The following is a 14551-nucleotide window of genomic DNA, read 5'->3' as shown; positions in this document are numbered from 1 at the left end:
CTCAGTGCCTGGAACAGAGCCTGGCAAATGTTAGACAATAGATACACTAAATGAATTCATCCAAAAGGTATTTATTATATTTTACCCAGCAGTTCTGGATATTTCATAGCAAGGGAGTTGGCAGCTAATCTAGGTTGCCACATTGCTTGAAATAGAAAGTACAATGGACTCTCAAAGAAAAAAGAATGCAAAGGTTGAAAAGACTCAGACCTTGATGACTTCTTCTAATCCTCATTTCAAGGAATGACCCTAAAGAAACAGAACCAAATTCTCACTGACTCAGTAAGTACAGTAAATCAGTTCATCTGTGCTGATTAGATAATGCCTTCTCTCCAGTACAAATCTTCCTTTTACATCTTCTTGTTTATCTTCAAGGTTTTTCATACTCAAATATCTTTATATAAATAGCCTTACAATCAGTAGTCTGATGATAACGGTGATTAGAACTGTTGTTTACGTATATAGTATTTTATGGTTTTTAAAGCACATTTAAAATTTTCATTTGATTTGTGTGCAACTGTCAGAAATGTTTAAGTGACAGATAAACTGTGGTGACAGTTTTTACACAGTGCCATATTTTAACCAAAGGCTTGCAGAGTTATGTAAATGGACAATTCACTTTCAAATACTTAGCTTGTGTGAGAATCGCTAGATAAAACAATGAACCAGAGGAGCAAGTTTATGTGAAAGTGATTTTCTGAGGGAGGTGAGGTCTCTCTTCTCTAATTTCCGTTATACCATTTCTTATCTTTTTATTATAGTATGGGGGATGGGGGTGAGAAAGGAGAGGAGAAGAAAACACCTTGAATATGTAACTGTTTTCGTTCAATTTGGGCTCCACTGAGTTGTGGTATGACTAAGTACACATATTTTCTTGACTCAAGTTTTTCCCATTTATGAGGAAAATTCTTGCTACTTAATTTTTTTTCTCCGTAGGGATGTGATGTCAACTAAATGTCTGCAATATATACGATATTTTCTGAGCAAAGGAGATATTTTTAATGTAATGTACTATTTTCAGTGTCATAAAATACTTTGTATTTGTAATACGCCTTTCCTAGTAGCTCCTGAAACGTAGCCAGATGAAGGAGGTGTTTACCATTTTTACCATTAGAAAAATTTACCATTAGAAAATCAAGGAAAAGCAACTTCTGTAAGGCCACTGAGTTAGTTGATAATGGAGCAAAAGATTAAGCTAAATCTAAGAATTACGTTGGGATTTTCAAACGCAAAAGCTCACGATGATTCGGTCCTTGTACACTTGGGGCATCAACTCCAAGCTCTGGTCACTAGCTGCACTGTTTACAACAGCCAAGACATGGAAACAGCCTAAGTGCCCATTGACAGACGATTGGCTTAAGAAGACGTTGTATATATCTACAAGGGAATATTACTAAGCCTTCAAAAAGAATGAAATATTGCCATTTGCAGTAACATGGATGGATTAATATGGTAATAAAATATACAACAGCAAAGTGTTTTACAGGTTTTGTTTTGGTGACCTGTTTTACGAAAGAGGTCAGTTTTGCAGAAAACTTCAGTTTTGCTTGAGACAGGTGGGAGAAGGTAAAGATACAGCCAGGAGGTAAAGTGAGAATGAATGAATTTGGTGGTAGAGGAACAAAGGCTTTAACCCCAGCATTGCTAATCCCCAGTAAACGGGTGTGGCTCCTTCTAAATGTTTGTCTAGTTCAACTCGGTCTGTGTATCTTGTAAATTCCTGGGGGGGCCAGAACCAGAGTTTATTCATACATTCAACTCACCGTCTTTGGTATCCAAGAGTTCTCAAGCCACAGGAAGAAGAATGCTTCTCCGATTCTCTAGTAGTCGGTCAAGTTGAAAACGTTTCTGTTCTTCTGTGGCTCTCTTCCCTTCCCCCAGCCTCATCCCCTGTCCTTCATCTCCCTCCCCCTCCCTCTCTCCAGCCCTCCATCTTCCATCACCCATTTGTCTTCTGTTAGCCGACTCCACTCAAACTGCGAACAGTTATCTTAAAGCGGCACAGCCATCAGCCCCTAGCCTTCTATCTCCCTTCCAGAATAGAGTGTTTCTTCCCTGGGGACATTTGTAGCCAGCCCGCCAAAGCCTTAAAGGGCACATGTGCACATGTGGACATACACCCACACGAAGGTATTTGTATGTCCCAGCAGCTATTATTTTTCTCTCCCCACTTTCCTGTTTGAAAGTCCCTTTCCACTGTGGCCCCTGAAGACCACAGCCCAAGGCTGTGAACCAGAGAGAGCTAGACTGAATTGCACCTAGCTGTCCGGAAGCTGCCTGTAGTGGCTTTTAATTAAAAAAAAAAAAAAAAAAATTCAAACCAGCAAATATGCCCAGTTAGGTTAAAAAAAAAAAAAAAAGATGTTCCTTTTTTTTTTTTTTTTTTTTCAAATTCTTGGCATGATTCTGTGGTTATAGTAGATGGGAAAAAGGCTCCGCTGAACTTCATGACTAAGAGATCAGATTCCCTCTTCTCTGGGAACTGCCAAGACAGTAGTTTATTTTTGATGCCTGTGATATTTCCGATTCTTGCTTTGTTGCCTGTGAAAGGAAAAACGTTTCCTCTTCAGAGATACTGGATCGTGTGTTCTTACTTCTTGCGGACAAGGCTCTTGAGTTACTTTGTTTTCCCTCATGATGTTCTGCCCTGAAGCTGCCTATTTCTTCCAGCTTAATAAGTTGCCTTTAGCACTTACTGTATGTCAGGCCCTGTATTTTTTAGATTCCTTTAAATAAGCACTATAAAATAAATGAAGCCCAGAGAGATATGTGACTTATTCAAGAAAACACCCCATGAAAAATAAGTCTCCCATGTTTATTGTCATTTGTCTCTGCGGCCCCTCCGCCTCACTGGTTCTTACAGCAGAGTTGCTATCCAGGAAAGCGGCCAAAAGTTTCTTTTCTTCCCCCTGTGGAGCTCAGTGAATATGCCTTCATTTGCTTGGAATCGGGTTTTATAATTTGATTAAACTGGAATCTACTGCGTTGTCAAATAGCTTTTTGTGGTCTAGTAGGCGGCACACCTTACTGTGTACCTTACTATCCAGGCTCTTACCCCCAGCTGATAGGTTTAATGGGATGGCCTTCAACGTTCTGTCGAAGAGCTAACTTCTTTGGTGGCAGAGAGCTGAGCAAAATGAGCGAAGTCGAGCCTATCTAATGTTTATTAATATAATGTGAATTTGAACAGATAGCTGCTATCATTTGTGTCCAGTTTATCAAATAAAAACAAGCAACTGTCAGGCTGTCATGAAAGTTATATGAGCAGTAGGCATTTGAACAAAGAAAGATAGGCTGAAAGAAACAGCACTAGTGAGGTACAGTGTATAATTTCTAGTAGGCATAGTGCCAAGAATTTAATTGTTTTAAAAAAAAGTAGGGAAGACTATGTGGAAAAAATAACCTACATCTTTTCTAAAATATCTAATTTGGAGGATTTTTAATCATAAGCTTTAAAATATAAGGAAAACATACTATACTTGGCAAGTTAGAATACATATTTTATGTATTGTTTCATATCTTATATATTTATATCTTATATATTCTTATATATTTTAGGTCATCTCTCCATTATTCACACATCTTAAAAGGTAGATTTTAAATATTGGAACATCTGCCATGATTCAAAAGAAATATTCTGAAAAAACCAGTTTTTGTAGTGAGTTACATGGTACCTGCCTGGACGAGATGACACCCCCCTCCCAAGGTCCTGTTATTTCCTAAATATCACCAATCATTCAGCATATTTTTAGGCATCTTCGAAGCACAAGGCTTAGTGAAGGCACTGAAAAATCCAGAGAGCTTTAAGAGTCCCTGCCTTTCAGGATCTAAGAATTTAGTTGGGGAAATAAGACACGTTTGCAAATTACCTTACAATTAAAGGCAATACGGATGTGTAACTGAACCACTTTGCTGTACACCTGAAACTAACACAACATTGTAAATCAACTATATTTCAGTAAAAGAAAAGAAAAGGCAATATGAGCGGGCCCCACTTTTTACTTCAACTCTCCCTTCATTGACTTCTTCACCAATAGTCATTCATTCAACAAATATTTATTGAGTATCTGTCATCGTGTGGTCCTTAGGGGTTCCAAGGTGACTCTCCATAGAGAGTCTAACAGGGGACATGAAACCTATAAAAGTAGTATAATACAGAGGGAAAAGTGAAAAGAGCCATGGAAAAGAAAGATAAAAGGGACTTCCCTGGTGAAGCAGTGGTTAAGAATCCGCCTGCCAATGCAGGGACACGGGTTCGAGCCCTGGTCCAGGAAGATCCCACACGCCGCAGAGCAACTAAGCCCGTGCGCCACAACTACTGAGCCCGCGAACCGCAACTACTGAAGCCCGCTCGCCTAGAGCCTGTGCTTCGCAACAAGAGAAGCCACCGCAATGAGAAGCCCACGCACCGCAACGAAGAGTAGCCCCCGCTTGCCGCAACTAGAGAAAGCCTGCACACAGCAACAAAGACCCAACACAGCCAAAAATAAATAAAATAAGATAAATACATTTATTTTAAAAAAGAAAAAGAGAAGAAAGATAAAAGACTCTAAGAAGACTCAGGAGAAATAACTGATTTCTACTTGAAGAAAACAGAAGGGGTGTCATCATTCTTAGAGCTTGACATACACAGGGTTTGGATATAGAAAGTTGGAGGAACATGTCTTTCAAATAGAAGCCACTACACAGAAGGGGAAAGCTGTGGTGGAGATATAGTGGGTACAGCAAGCTTGACTAGAACGGGGATACATCAAGAGATTCATGGGGGTAACATTTGCAAAGATATCGTGAACAAGTATCACATTCACCTTTAGAGTTCACTTTATGCTTTATAGGCAAAACGCCTTTGGAGTTTTCCAGGAATAAAATGACATGTTCAGAGCTATGTTTCAGGAACACTGAACTTGGTGAGGTCTGTGAGGTCTCATCTGAAACTTTTTCTCAAGCCTGTGCAAAGCCTGTATCAGTGGATTAGCTTAAAGCAAAGGCTACAGTTGATGTTTTCGTTGTTCTTGGGTGGATCTGCCCACCTATATTAAATTCTAAGTGCTGGTCTCCAAGTCCAAACCCTGTTCTCTGTTTCCTTGTGCCCACTTTGAACCTTGGTCATAAAACTTCCCTGGATATTCATCTGTCTTCCTGTGAGGTGAAAAGAGAATGTTCTGTTCTCAGTACTTTCCTTAAGTAAACTTTTTGATCTTAAAAACACTTCAAATCATGTAACTGGTCATGTTTCCCTCTTTTCCCTCTTTGCAACAAGGTAATTTAGAGCCAGATTTCTACCCTACTCTAAAAATGTGTAGAACTATATACAGCAGGCATTTTGTCCACTCACCTCATATCTGGCTTTATCTTTCCCACTTTCAGTTTTCTTTTATTCTATCTTCCTCTCTATGTTCAATTTTATTTTATCTTGTTATACTTTATAAAAGTAATCTATCTTGAATAAGTCAGTAAAAATAAATACATACGCCAGCTACTTCTCACGTCCTGTAAGCCAGAATCTCTAGAACTAGCATTGACCTCCAACCGAATCCTTGGATTTTGCTTCTTTTTGTGATGGCCAGAATTTAAATTTCTGGCCATCCTCCCCATCTCGCTCAGACTCTGCACTTATTCTGTTCCATCAGATTTTAGATTGAACCTATCTTTCATTATCTGGATTTGTTTTATTAGTAGGCCTCCTAATTAGGTAGTCAAATCAAAAGAGGTCCCAGCAGACAGAACACGGTGTGCTGAAATAACCTCAGACAACTGGAAAAAGGAAGGATGTTTGCATGATATCTTGCACATTTTAAGTTCCTAATGAATACTTGCTAAATGAATGAGTGAATCCAGAGAAAGCAACAGCAGAAACTAATTAGTTTCAAAACCTTAAATGGAAGGTTTTAACCCACGATTTATATTTTGATTTAAGAATAAGAATCTTCCAGAAACTGACACAACATTGTAACTCAACAATACTTCAATAAAAAATAAAAAATTTTTTAAAACTGAAAAAGAATAAGAATCTTAAGTTCAACATAATGAAATATATGATAACAGACCTTAAATCTTTTAATGTTTTAGTAACAATCTTAATAGTTATAATGCTTTATCATTTACACAGTGCTTTCACCTGTTACTGACTTAGCAGATCCTTAGAACATAGAAGTTTGATAAATGCCTGTGGGATGAATGACTAAGTGTGTGAATAAATGAATGAATGAGTGCATTTCATTGAATCTTTAGATTGCACTAATACCTGGATGGGACAGTGGTATTGGATTATCCAAAAAGTTCGTTTGGGTTTTCATAAGATGCTATGAAAAACCCAAATAAACTTTTTGGCCAGCAATATTTCCCACATTACAATTGAAGAAACAGAGGCTCACTATCATGGTGACTGACAGAGGTAGGAAGTAAATTTGGTACCCTGACTTCTACGACACTGCTCTTCCCTCGACATAGTACAATATCTGATATATCATTTATTCTATGTAACCTATCTGTAATATAAAACCATTCTTTCATGGAGCTGTACGTAAAAACATGGGAGTCATCTGCTGCTTTCTAGGCACAGTCTTAATACTTTTCCTTTTGAAATGTTTCTCTTCTTTCTGTCTTTGTTGTGAGGCCGACCTCGTCTAGGCCCTCGTAACTGTAGCTTATTCTATGTCATCTTATAAACAGCTTCTTGAAATGTTCCTTAAAGACGTCTATAGAGATTCTAATCATATGCACTGACGCTAAGAACACCAAAGCTAAGTAGTTAAATGATTCCTGAGTAATAAATCTGACATGAATTTTAAACTTTGTTTCTTTTATTCTCACACGACTAAAACTGTATGTGCTCTTTTAACCCTGCCATGTCTTCAAAGGCTAATTTCACTTTAACTGAGAATTAGACTTCCGTAATTTTTCATGAGCACCAAAACAATGGACCAAGTAAGATTTCTATAGTTTCCAGAATGGGAATCTTCAAGAATAGTGACTGTACAAGGAAGCAACTCTGTTTCATAGATTTAGGTGTGATCTCTGTCCCTCATTTCAAGAGTAAGAAATTATTAGTTGTTAAATGATATGATACGGATTATTAGAGACCCCTGGAAACATGGTGTTACTGATATTATATACTGTGGGAGGAGTAATTTTAATTGTTGTACCCTGTAAAGCGGTTTGATACTATGTATTCAAACTCTTACATATCATGTATCCATTTCATGCAACCAGAATTCCAATGGTAGACCGTGTTAACAGTCACTGCTGGAGTTCACACTGTAGATGAAAGATACCCCCTGTGTTTCCTGTTCTCTTTTAATATGTGCATTTATATTAATAGCATGATTTAATACATCACTTTAAAATTATATTGCACTTTGAACTGAAGTTAGTCAAAAATTGACATGTGTGCGGAACCATAATAAGTTTAGCATTAAATTAAGGAGTCATCTGTCTGTTGGCTAAAATGTAGTATTTGTGCATTCTAGCATGTCCAAAGCTAGGTAATGAGAATGAGAAGTGGGTCTCAAATGTTCCATTCATTTGCGTATTTTAACTTATGACTTATTAGCTTTAGAGAATTTTTTCCTGGTTACAACCCACTGTTGTGTTTATATTTTGAGCTTGCTGGATCCTTTATGATTCCGGTTTAGAACAAAATATTTGTACCACTGACATAGTGGCATGAGTCTCTCTGATCACTTATGACTTACACCAAAATGTAGTTCTACTGCATACTGTGAAATTGGAAAATCTGTTCTGCATGTGTTCTAATGGATGTAACGGTCATTAAGTATATGAGTCTTCTGACGTTGTAATCAGCTGTGATTCAGTCTGTTAAATATCCATGAAACAACATCTGCTTCACAGAGTGACCTTCTGCTAAAGAATACTTAGCGTCTATTAGTAGATCATAGTGCAGATCTGCCTTATTTGAAATGCGCTAAACTAGTCTACTGCTGTTTAGCAACTAGCTTGTAATAATTTATTGCCGTTAAATAAAGCTTAAAAAAACTCCATTAAATAATTATAGGGATTATATGCATTTACAAAACCTTTGTGTTCTACAGAAATTACCCATTTAATTTCAGGGTTGGTTTGTTTAAAAAAGCTGAAATCTAAAGGCACATTAGGGGAGCTGTCAGATGCTATTTTCTGTAGGTGTTAATAAAACCAGATGAAAAAAAGATCTGAAACAAATTAAAACCAAAAGCAATTTTACCATCTGTGGTATATTAATTAGAACTTTGTGTATCAAGGGTAAACTTGCTCTTAGAGAATGTCACTGAACACCCGCTTAATAGAACAATATGCACATGTATTAGGTTATGGATTTACATGCAGTTTTTCATGCTAATTCATCTACAGTGGATCCCCAAGAAATTGGTAGTGTGTATAGATGCGCATGTGCACGTACACGTAAATATAACGTTTCCATCTCTTTTTTCAGAGCAACCTGCAAACAACCAAGGCCAGTGCACCCTGCAGCCTCTGCCGCCGTCCCAGAAGCAGCACGTCACACAGCACCACCCATCCATCACTTCTCTCAACAGAAACTCCCTGACCAATAGAAGGAACCAGAGTCCGGCCCCGCCGGCTGCTTTGCCCGCCGAGCTGCAAACCACACCCGAGTCCGTCCAGCTGCAGGACAGCTGGGTCCTTGGCAGTAATGTACCACTGGAAAGCAGGTAAGCCTTGAAGTTGAGACTTTCAGAGTATTTGATTGTTAGCACCACACAGCGTACCTGCATGGAGAATGCATGTTTGACAACAGTCAACAAACCGTATTTTTTAAATATCTGAAATGGAAAGATAAACTAGTCCCCAACCCTTTCCTCACCGAGAGAGATTTACCATTCTTATATACTCTCTGTTTTGTCTTCTCTAGAAACAGTTCCAGATGACTGGTACTCTTTTAGTTGCTGGACCAATGAACTTTCCTATCCTTTTCACACATTTTGTAGCCTACAAGAGATGAGAATAAATGGCTTCAGTGAGACTTTTCTTTGCTACCATTTTTCTTCTTATCTCCAGATGATCAGGCATGTAGAGAAAAGGATGGAAATGTAAATGTGATTCTCAGTCCCATGATTCAGTGATTATATTGAGCATCTCCTCGGTTCCAGACATCCCTGCTTTTCACAGACTCCGTTTTGTCCATCACATCCTAAAATCGTAGTGAACCCCCACTGATGATGCTTCAGCACAAGTCAGAGGACCACCTGTTAAGGATATTTTAGTTCTTGCAATATGAGGGAGATGGGACCTTTAAGGTTCCTTCCATCATTATTTCCATTCATTTTTAGACAATTCTATTAGAAAATTCTTCCTTATGATTCCTGAAATTTCCATCCTCTGGTCATCACCATGCAGTTGAGAATCTGTAACTGTACAAAATCATTTTGCCCCATTTCTACAGCATGGCCTGTGGACCCCTTCGCTTCCAGAAGCTTCGCCAGCTCAGCGCTCTTTCTCTGACACACACTGGTGTTCAGTGAGCTTCTTAATGACTTCTAGCACATCTCAGGCCGCACCAGAGTGTAGATCAGTAAGAGCTATTTTGAGCTAATTCATTTCATTTTCAAATATCTCCGGGTACAGAAAATCTTACCTTCTTCCTTCGGCCAGGACCTCAACAGTCAGCATCTCCTTTGTATCACGTATCACACAAGCAAAGACTGTGGTGTCCTAACTCATGGGTCTCCTACTGGCAGCTTGGCAGCAAGTTCCTCTAACACTCCTATTGCTATTTCTTTCTTTCCTGCCCTAAGGTTCCAATAGGTTCAGAGAAAAAGACTCATCACCACGTAAAGCCAGAAACCAGAGGGCTCTGCACCTCCTGGGAGGATGACCTGCCCTGTAGAGCCCCTGGCTAAAGTCAGCATTTAAATTAGCTTCTGGGTGAAGAAACGGGTCTCATGATGAATAAATTGCTTTTTTTTTTTTCTTTTTGCCATTAATTGCATGATCTAAACCAATTCTGCCCTGAGGATGAGCAAGCAGGATGTCCTCACAGTTAGTTGTCAACAATAAAAATATTTCTGTCTTTTCTTTTACTCTTGACCTAAAAAGAAGTTTCCAAAGAACCCTTGTCTTTTCATCTACAGTGTCAGCCAAGAGTAGGTGGGTTTTATTATTTATTTTGTAATATTGAACAGTCTTCTGGGAGAAATTAGAAAGTGCAGGAGAAGTAGGCAAACAGCAGGTTTCTTCACTTAAAGACAAAGAATCATGTACACAGATTTTTTTCTTAGCCCAGAGCTAAATTTACTCAGTGTCATTAATTAGCACACACTGAACAATCAACACTGATGCACTATTGTCATTTGGAAAAAAATTTATTAGGAAAAAAGCAATTTTCCAGTTGAGCCATCAAATTGAATATGGATAATTGCATTGTAGTTGACGGTAATTGTTTTGACAAATATTTATGAAATATGCCAAGTTAGGTCATCAGAAATGTGTTTAATTTAGGGGACGTGGTAGTTAGCGCAAAAGCCTCAAAAACCGGTGATAGGAAAGTTGGTATTCCTTGAAGCCAGGTCTTATAGAGCAGATATTTGGAATAATTTGGGGGAAAGGTAAGTGTGTTCTTGTTATTCCTCATATTGTGCTAATGAATATTTGTTGCTGGGAAGTTAGGGAAGAAAGTAGCTCCTTAGAGTACAACCCACAGTAGCTATATGTGAAATTGTAGTTGATTTCTCTAAATTCAGACCGTATAAGAAATCACTCTCAGGGCGATTTCAAAGCCGTACCCTTTGAAATTCCATTTCAAAGCAGTACCGTTAGTGAACCATCAATGGAATTACATTGTATAGTTTTATGAATTGACATAGTAAGAAAATCTATCAGTGATACTCACACACATATATAGAAAGTATAATGAATTTGAAAATTGTGCATCATGCTAAAATTTTTCAATCTGTAGTATAATTTTGTTATTTTCTCCTTTTCCAATGTTCACATCTTATAATATTACTAATCAAAAAAAATGGCATTTCAACTTGCAGGTACTCAGTGAATCAACCTAGGCAGAGGTGTGAAAATTTCACACTGTACTGACATAGTGCCACTGTGGTTTCTTTAATAGTCTCACTTGGCTGGAACTCTTGAGGTGAAGAACCGGTCCTACTTATCATTGATTTTTCCTTTTTTAGTTAAGGTTCCCTATTGAGTATGATTCTCAGTTTCAACTATATTAACAACTTTATCCAGACTTGTGTCTGCCTTTGACTATTTTTTAATCTAGTGTAGAGTTTCGTCTTTGGCAATTATTGCTATTTATACATAGACTCATCTCACTGATTGTCACTTTTCTGAAACTGTCATTTAAAGGATGTAAGCTATAAAGATTGAAATTCAGTTCTGTGTAGATAAGAATCTCTGTTTTTTTTCTCTTTGTCTCTTCCCCTTTTCTCCTTTCAGCATATCCTGATAATAGTTGGTTACAAGTGGCATGTAATAATCCATGAAAATCTCAAGTCATTTGCACCTAAACTTGGTACAGAAGACATAAAAGATGTGTCCTATCTGTTTCAACGTAGCTTTCCTTTTGATTTAGTAAAAAGCATGTTTTCCCACCAGCAGTTTCTTGCTTCCATAAAAGTGTGTATGTCCTTTCTTTAATGAATTTAGCCGTTGCTGCCGCTGGAGACTGTCGATGTTATTGTGTACTGTGCACTTCTACCCACTAAACAGAGTAGCTCTGGTCGCCCATCTCCAGCGAGTTTCAGATCTAGAGTCACGTCAAGATGCGAACAAGCATTTGCCGTTTATAAGCATATTCTTGTTATCTCATCATCTCCTGAAAGTAACAATCAGGGCCTAGACAGAACACCAGTACTTGCTTAGAACTTTTCTGAAGACTCCTTTTCTTTGAGCTCAGTATTTCTTGTCCTTTGTATAATTCATTTTTAGGGCATCTGATAGCCTATAGCTCATCCTTTGTTTATTTTATACTTCAGCTGCTTCCGTACATAATAATAGCTGCTACCAGAATATAGAGCAGCTGAAGAAAAGTGTACACTTGACTCAGGCTAGCACCACTTAAAGGTGCAGTATGGAGACGCTCATTGAGAAGCCTGACCTTCTGCAATTGTAAAGTTAATTGCCTGCAAGGTGCTCATTTATATATGTGAATTACGTAGCTTAGTAGTTACCTATTAGATGGTAACCAAGTGGTTCATGTGTAGCTATTTAATAAAAGATTTATTAAAGTCTCGTTTATTGAAATCTGCTCTGGCCTTGATAGTTCATTAGTGATGTTCCCATAGCTTTTTACCTTGTAGCTCAGCAATGCTTTGCTAATTATTAATGTATGAAATTGCATATTAAATTACCTTTTTATTATTGCATTTTTAATTCAAATATCAAGATGTCTTGGGCTGCTTTAATGTGAGATCAATTGCTACATCTTTTAAAAAAAAAAAAAAACCTAAACAGAAGTATCATTTACTAAAGTAAGATATTCTCCTTTTTTCCCCCCCTCTTTTATCTTCACTCTAAATGGGTCTAAGGAAAAGCAAAGACAATCAGGTCTGAGTCAGCCTTGCCTATTGAAGGCAGCAACACACACGTCCTGGCCGCATAGTACCAGGGTAGAGCTTTCCCAGTTGAAAAATTGTACCTCCACCTACAAGCTGATAACCAGCTACCTTTAGCAAGGCAGTAAGTAGTAATATCCTCCATAACTGAAGATACAGCTGTAAGTAAAACATACCTGTGAAGGTAATCTACTGACTTAAGTTTACTGAGTAATGCCATATCCTTTTGTTAAAGATAGTTTGAGGAAACCCAAGGACACCTGTGGGAAAAGAGAAAATCACAAAATACAGTAAAGAGAGGTAAAACTGAAGAAGCTAAAGTTACTGAATGTAAACTTCAAAATCAGATGTGGATCTAGGCTAAGAAATTCTTAACTAATCTTTGAGAGTCTCACCACCTCCATTTGTTTAAAAAAAAAAAAAAAAACCCAGTAAACTCATCTAAAATTACATACTAATGAATAGTAAACATCAAGGGATTCCAGATCTCTTGAAATATTTCACCTTTAATAACTTACGGTATTTGTTAAAAGGCCCATAGAGGGATAGGTGTCCAGTTGTAAGAGTAATAGGAAGACAGAGGAAGACGGATGTGTGATTCAGGAGGATTTGCTAGGAGGTGTTTATATTTAAGACTCGTTTCAATTTGTGGCTTAAAAATTTTTGTCTCAATGAGAGGAGGGTAATTCCAGAAGCTGCTGCAGTCCTAGCTCAGTGCCTGTGTTCTGTCGTAACCATATAATTTATCATCAAACCAGGACAATATGGGAGGGAAAGGGGACCATGAACAGTTACATTGGAACTACAGGCATAAACTCAGGCTGTTGTGGGCAAAGAGGCGTATGGCCACCCTACCAAGTGTTATTCCCCAGAGTCAAGTTACTTGGTAAGTTCCAATTATTTTATATATAAGGTAAATAATAACAGAGATCAAATGAGAGGCAGTGGAAAGGCAGCCCTTGGTTGAATACAGGTGTGACTCCTACTTTGAAATTTTCTAGTTTCTGTTGCCAACATGTAGCAAATATTTAACCCTTTGTCAACCCCTTCACAGAGAAAGCTTCTGTTGGCCCCCAAAATGTGTCACTCCTAGAAATGATACATAAAATGGTCATCTTTATTTTCTTCTCACAGTATCAAGAGAACAGGAGGAGGCATATACTGAAGTCAGCATGTTGAATGACTTTTTTTCCCCAAAAAGTTCAAATTTAATTTCTTAAATGTGAAATGTTAAAGGTAAATCATGTATTAACTAAAAATGTTAAACAAAGATAAATTTTGATCCTGGTTTTACTCAAAGATCCATGTATCTCTGGCAACATTATAATTTGGTTTCTGAAACCATTCTCTTATACTGAAAGAGTCCTCATTCTAAAATAAAGTATGAGATAAAGATTCAAAGATGATTGCTAAGTGAAAGCCAGAGCATCATTTTTAATACAAGATTGCTACTAACCAGTTGCAATGCTACAGTCTCAGTATGGTTGTTGAGCAGGCATCATGCCAGTAATTAAAATGAGAAAGTAGGCTGTGGACTGATTGTAGCTCTAAAATAAAGGTCATTCCCAGGAGTCAATATTGATATATATTCCTGAATAAAACCTAGTAGATCTAGTAGAGATATAAACACAGTTTAGCATCATGAGAAGAACATGTGCTTTGCAGTCAGACCTGATTTTTAATCGTAGATCCATCATTTAAACTAGCTATGTCGTCATCTACAAATTATTTAATTATTTAAATCTGAGGTCAGTTTCCAATGCAATAATAATACCTACTCATAATAGCGTTGTATTAAATGAAATAATGTAAACAACTCATCTGGCAGTAGGTGCTTCATAAATGTTTTTTCTAAATATGACCAAACAGTAATAATAGTAATAACAACCATTGCATAGGATAAGATAACCCAACTGGTTAACAGCCGAACGAATTTTATTATTAAGTAGCTCTCTTCTCTCCAGGAATGAAGAACATATTTGTCTTAACTGGAATAATTATGTCTAATTTATCTTTATGAGTTA

General features: G+C 37.6%; 1 protein-coding gene across 19 annotated transcripts in view; it reads left to right on the top strand.

Annotated features, from left to right (window-relative positions):
• The window catches only part of TENM3 (teneurin transmembrane protein 3), a 2524603-nt gene that overhangs the window by 2334877 nt on the left and 175175 nt on the right, over nt 1-14551 (top strand). For all 19 annotated transcript variants that reach the window (XM_059909693.1, XM_059909692.1, XM_059909687.1 and 16 more), the window contains one exon: nt 8432-8669. In XM_059909693.1, the coding sequence (XP_059765676.1) occupies nt 8432-8669 (238 nt within the window). The remainder of the gene's footprint in view (nt 1-8431; nt 8670-14551) is intronic.

Source organism: Balaenoptera ricei, chromosome 21 (assembly GCF_028023285.1).
Source record: "Balaenoptera ricei isolate mBalRic1 chromosome 21, mBalRic1.hap2, whole genome shotgun sequence".
In the NCBI taxonomy this organism is placed as follows: domain Eukaryota; kingdom Metazoa; phylum Chordata; class Mammalia; order Artiodactyla; family Balaenopteridae; genus Balaenoptera; species Balaenoptera ricei.
Note: the sequence above shows the minus strand (reverse complement) of the source record. Positions and strands in the feature narration are given on the sequence as shown.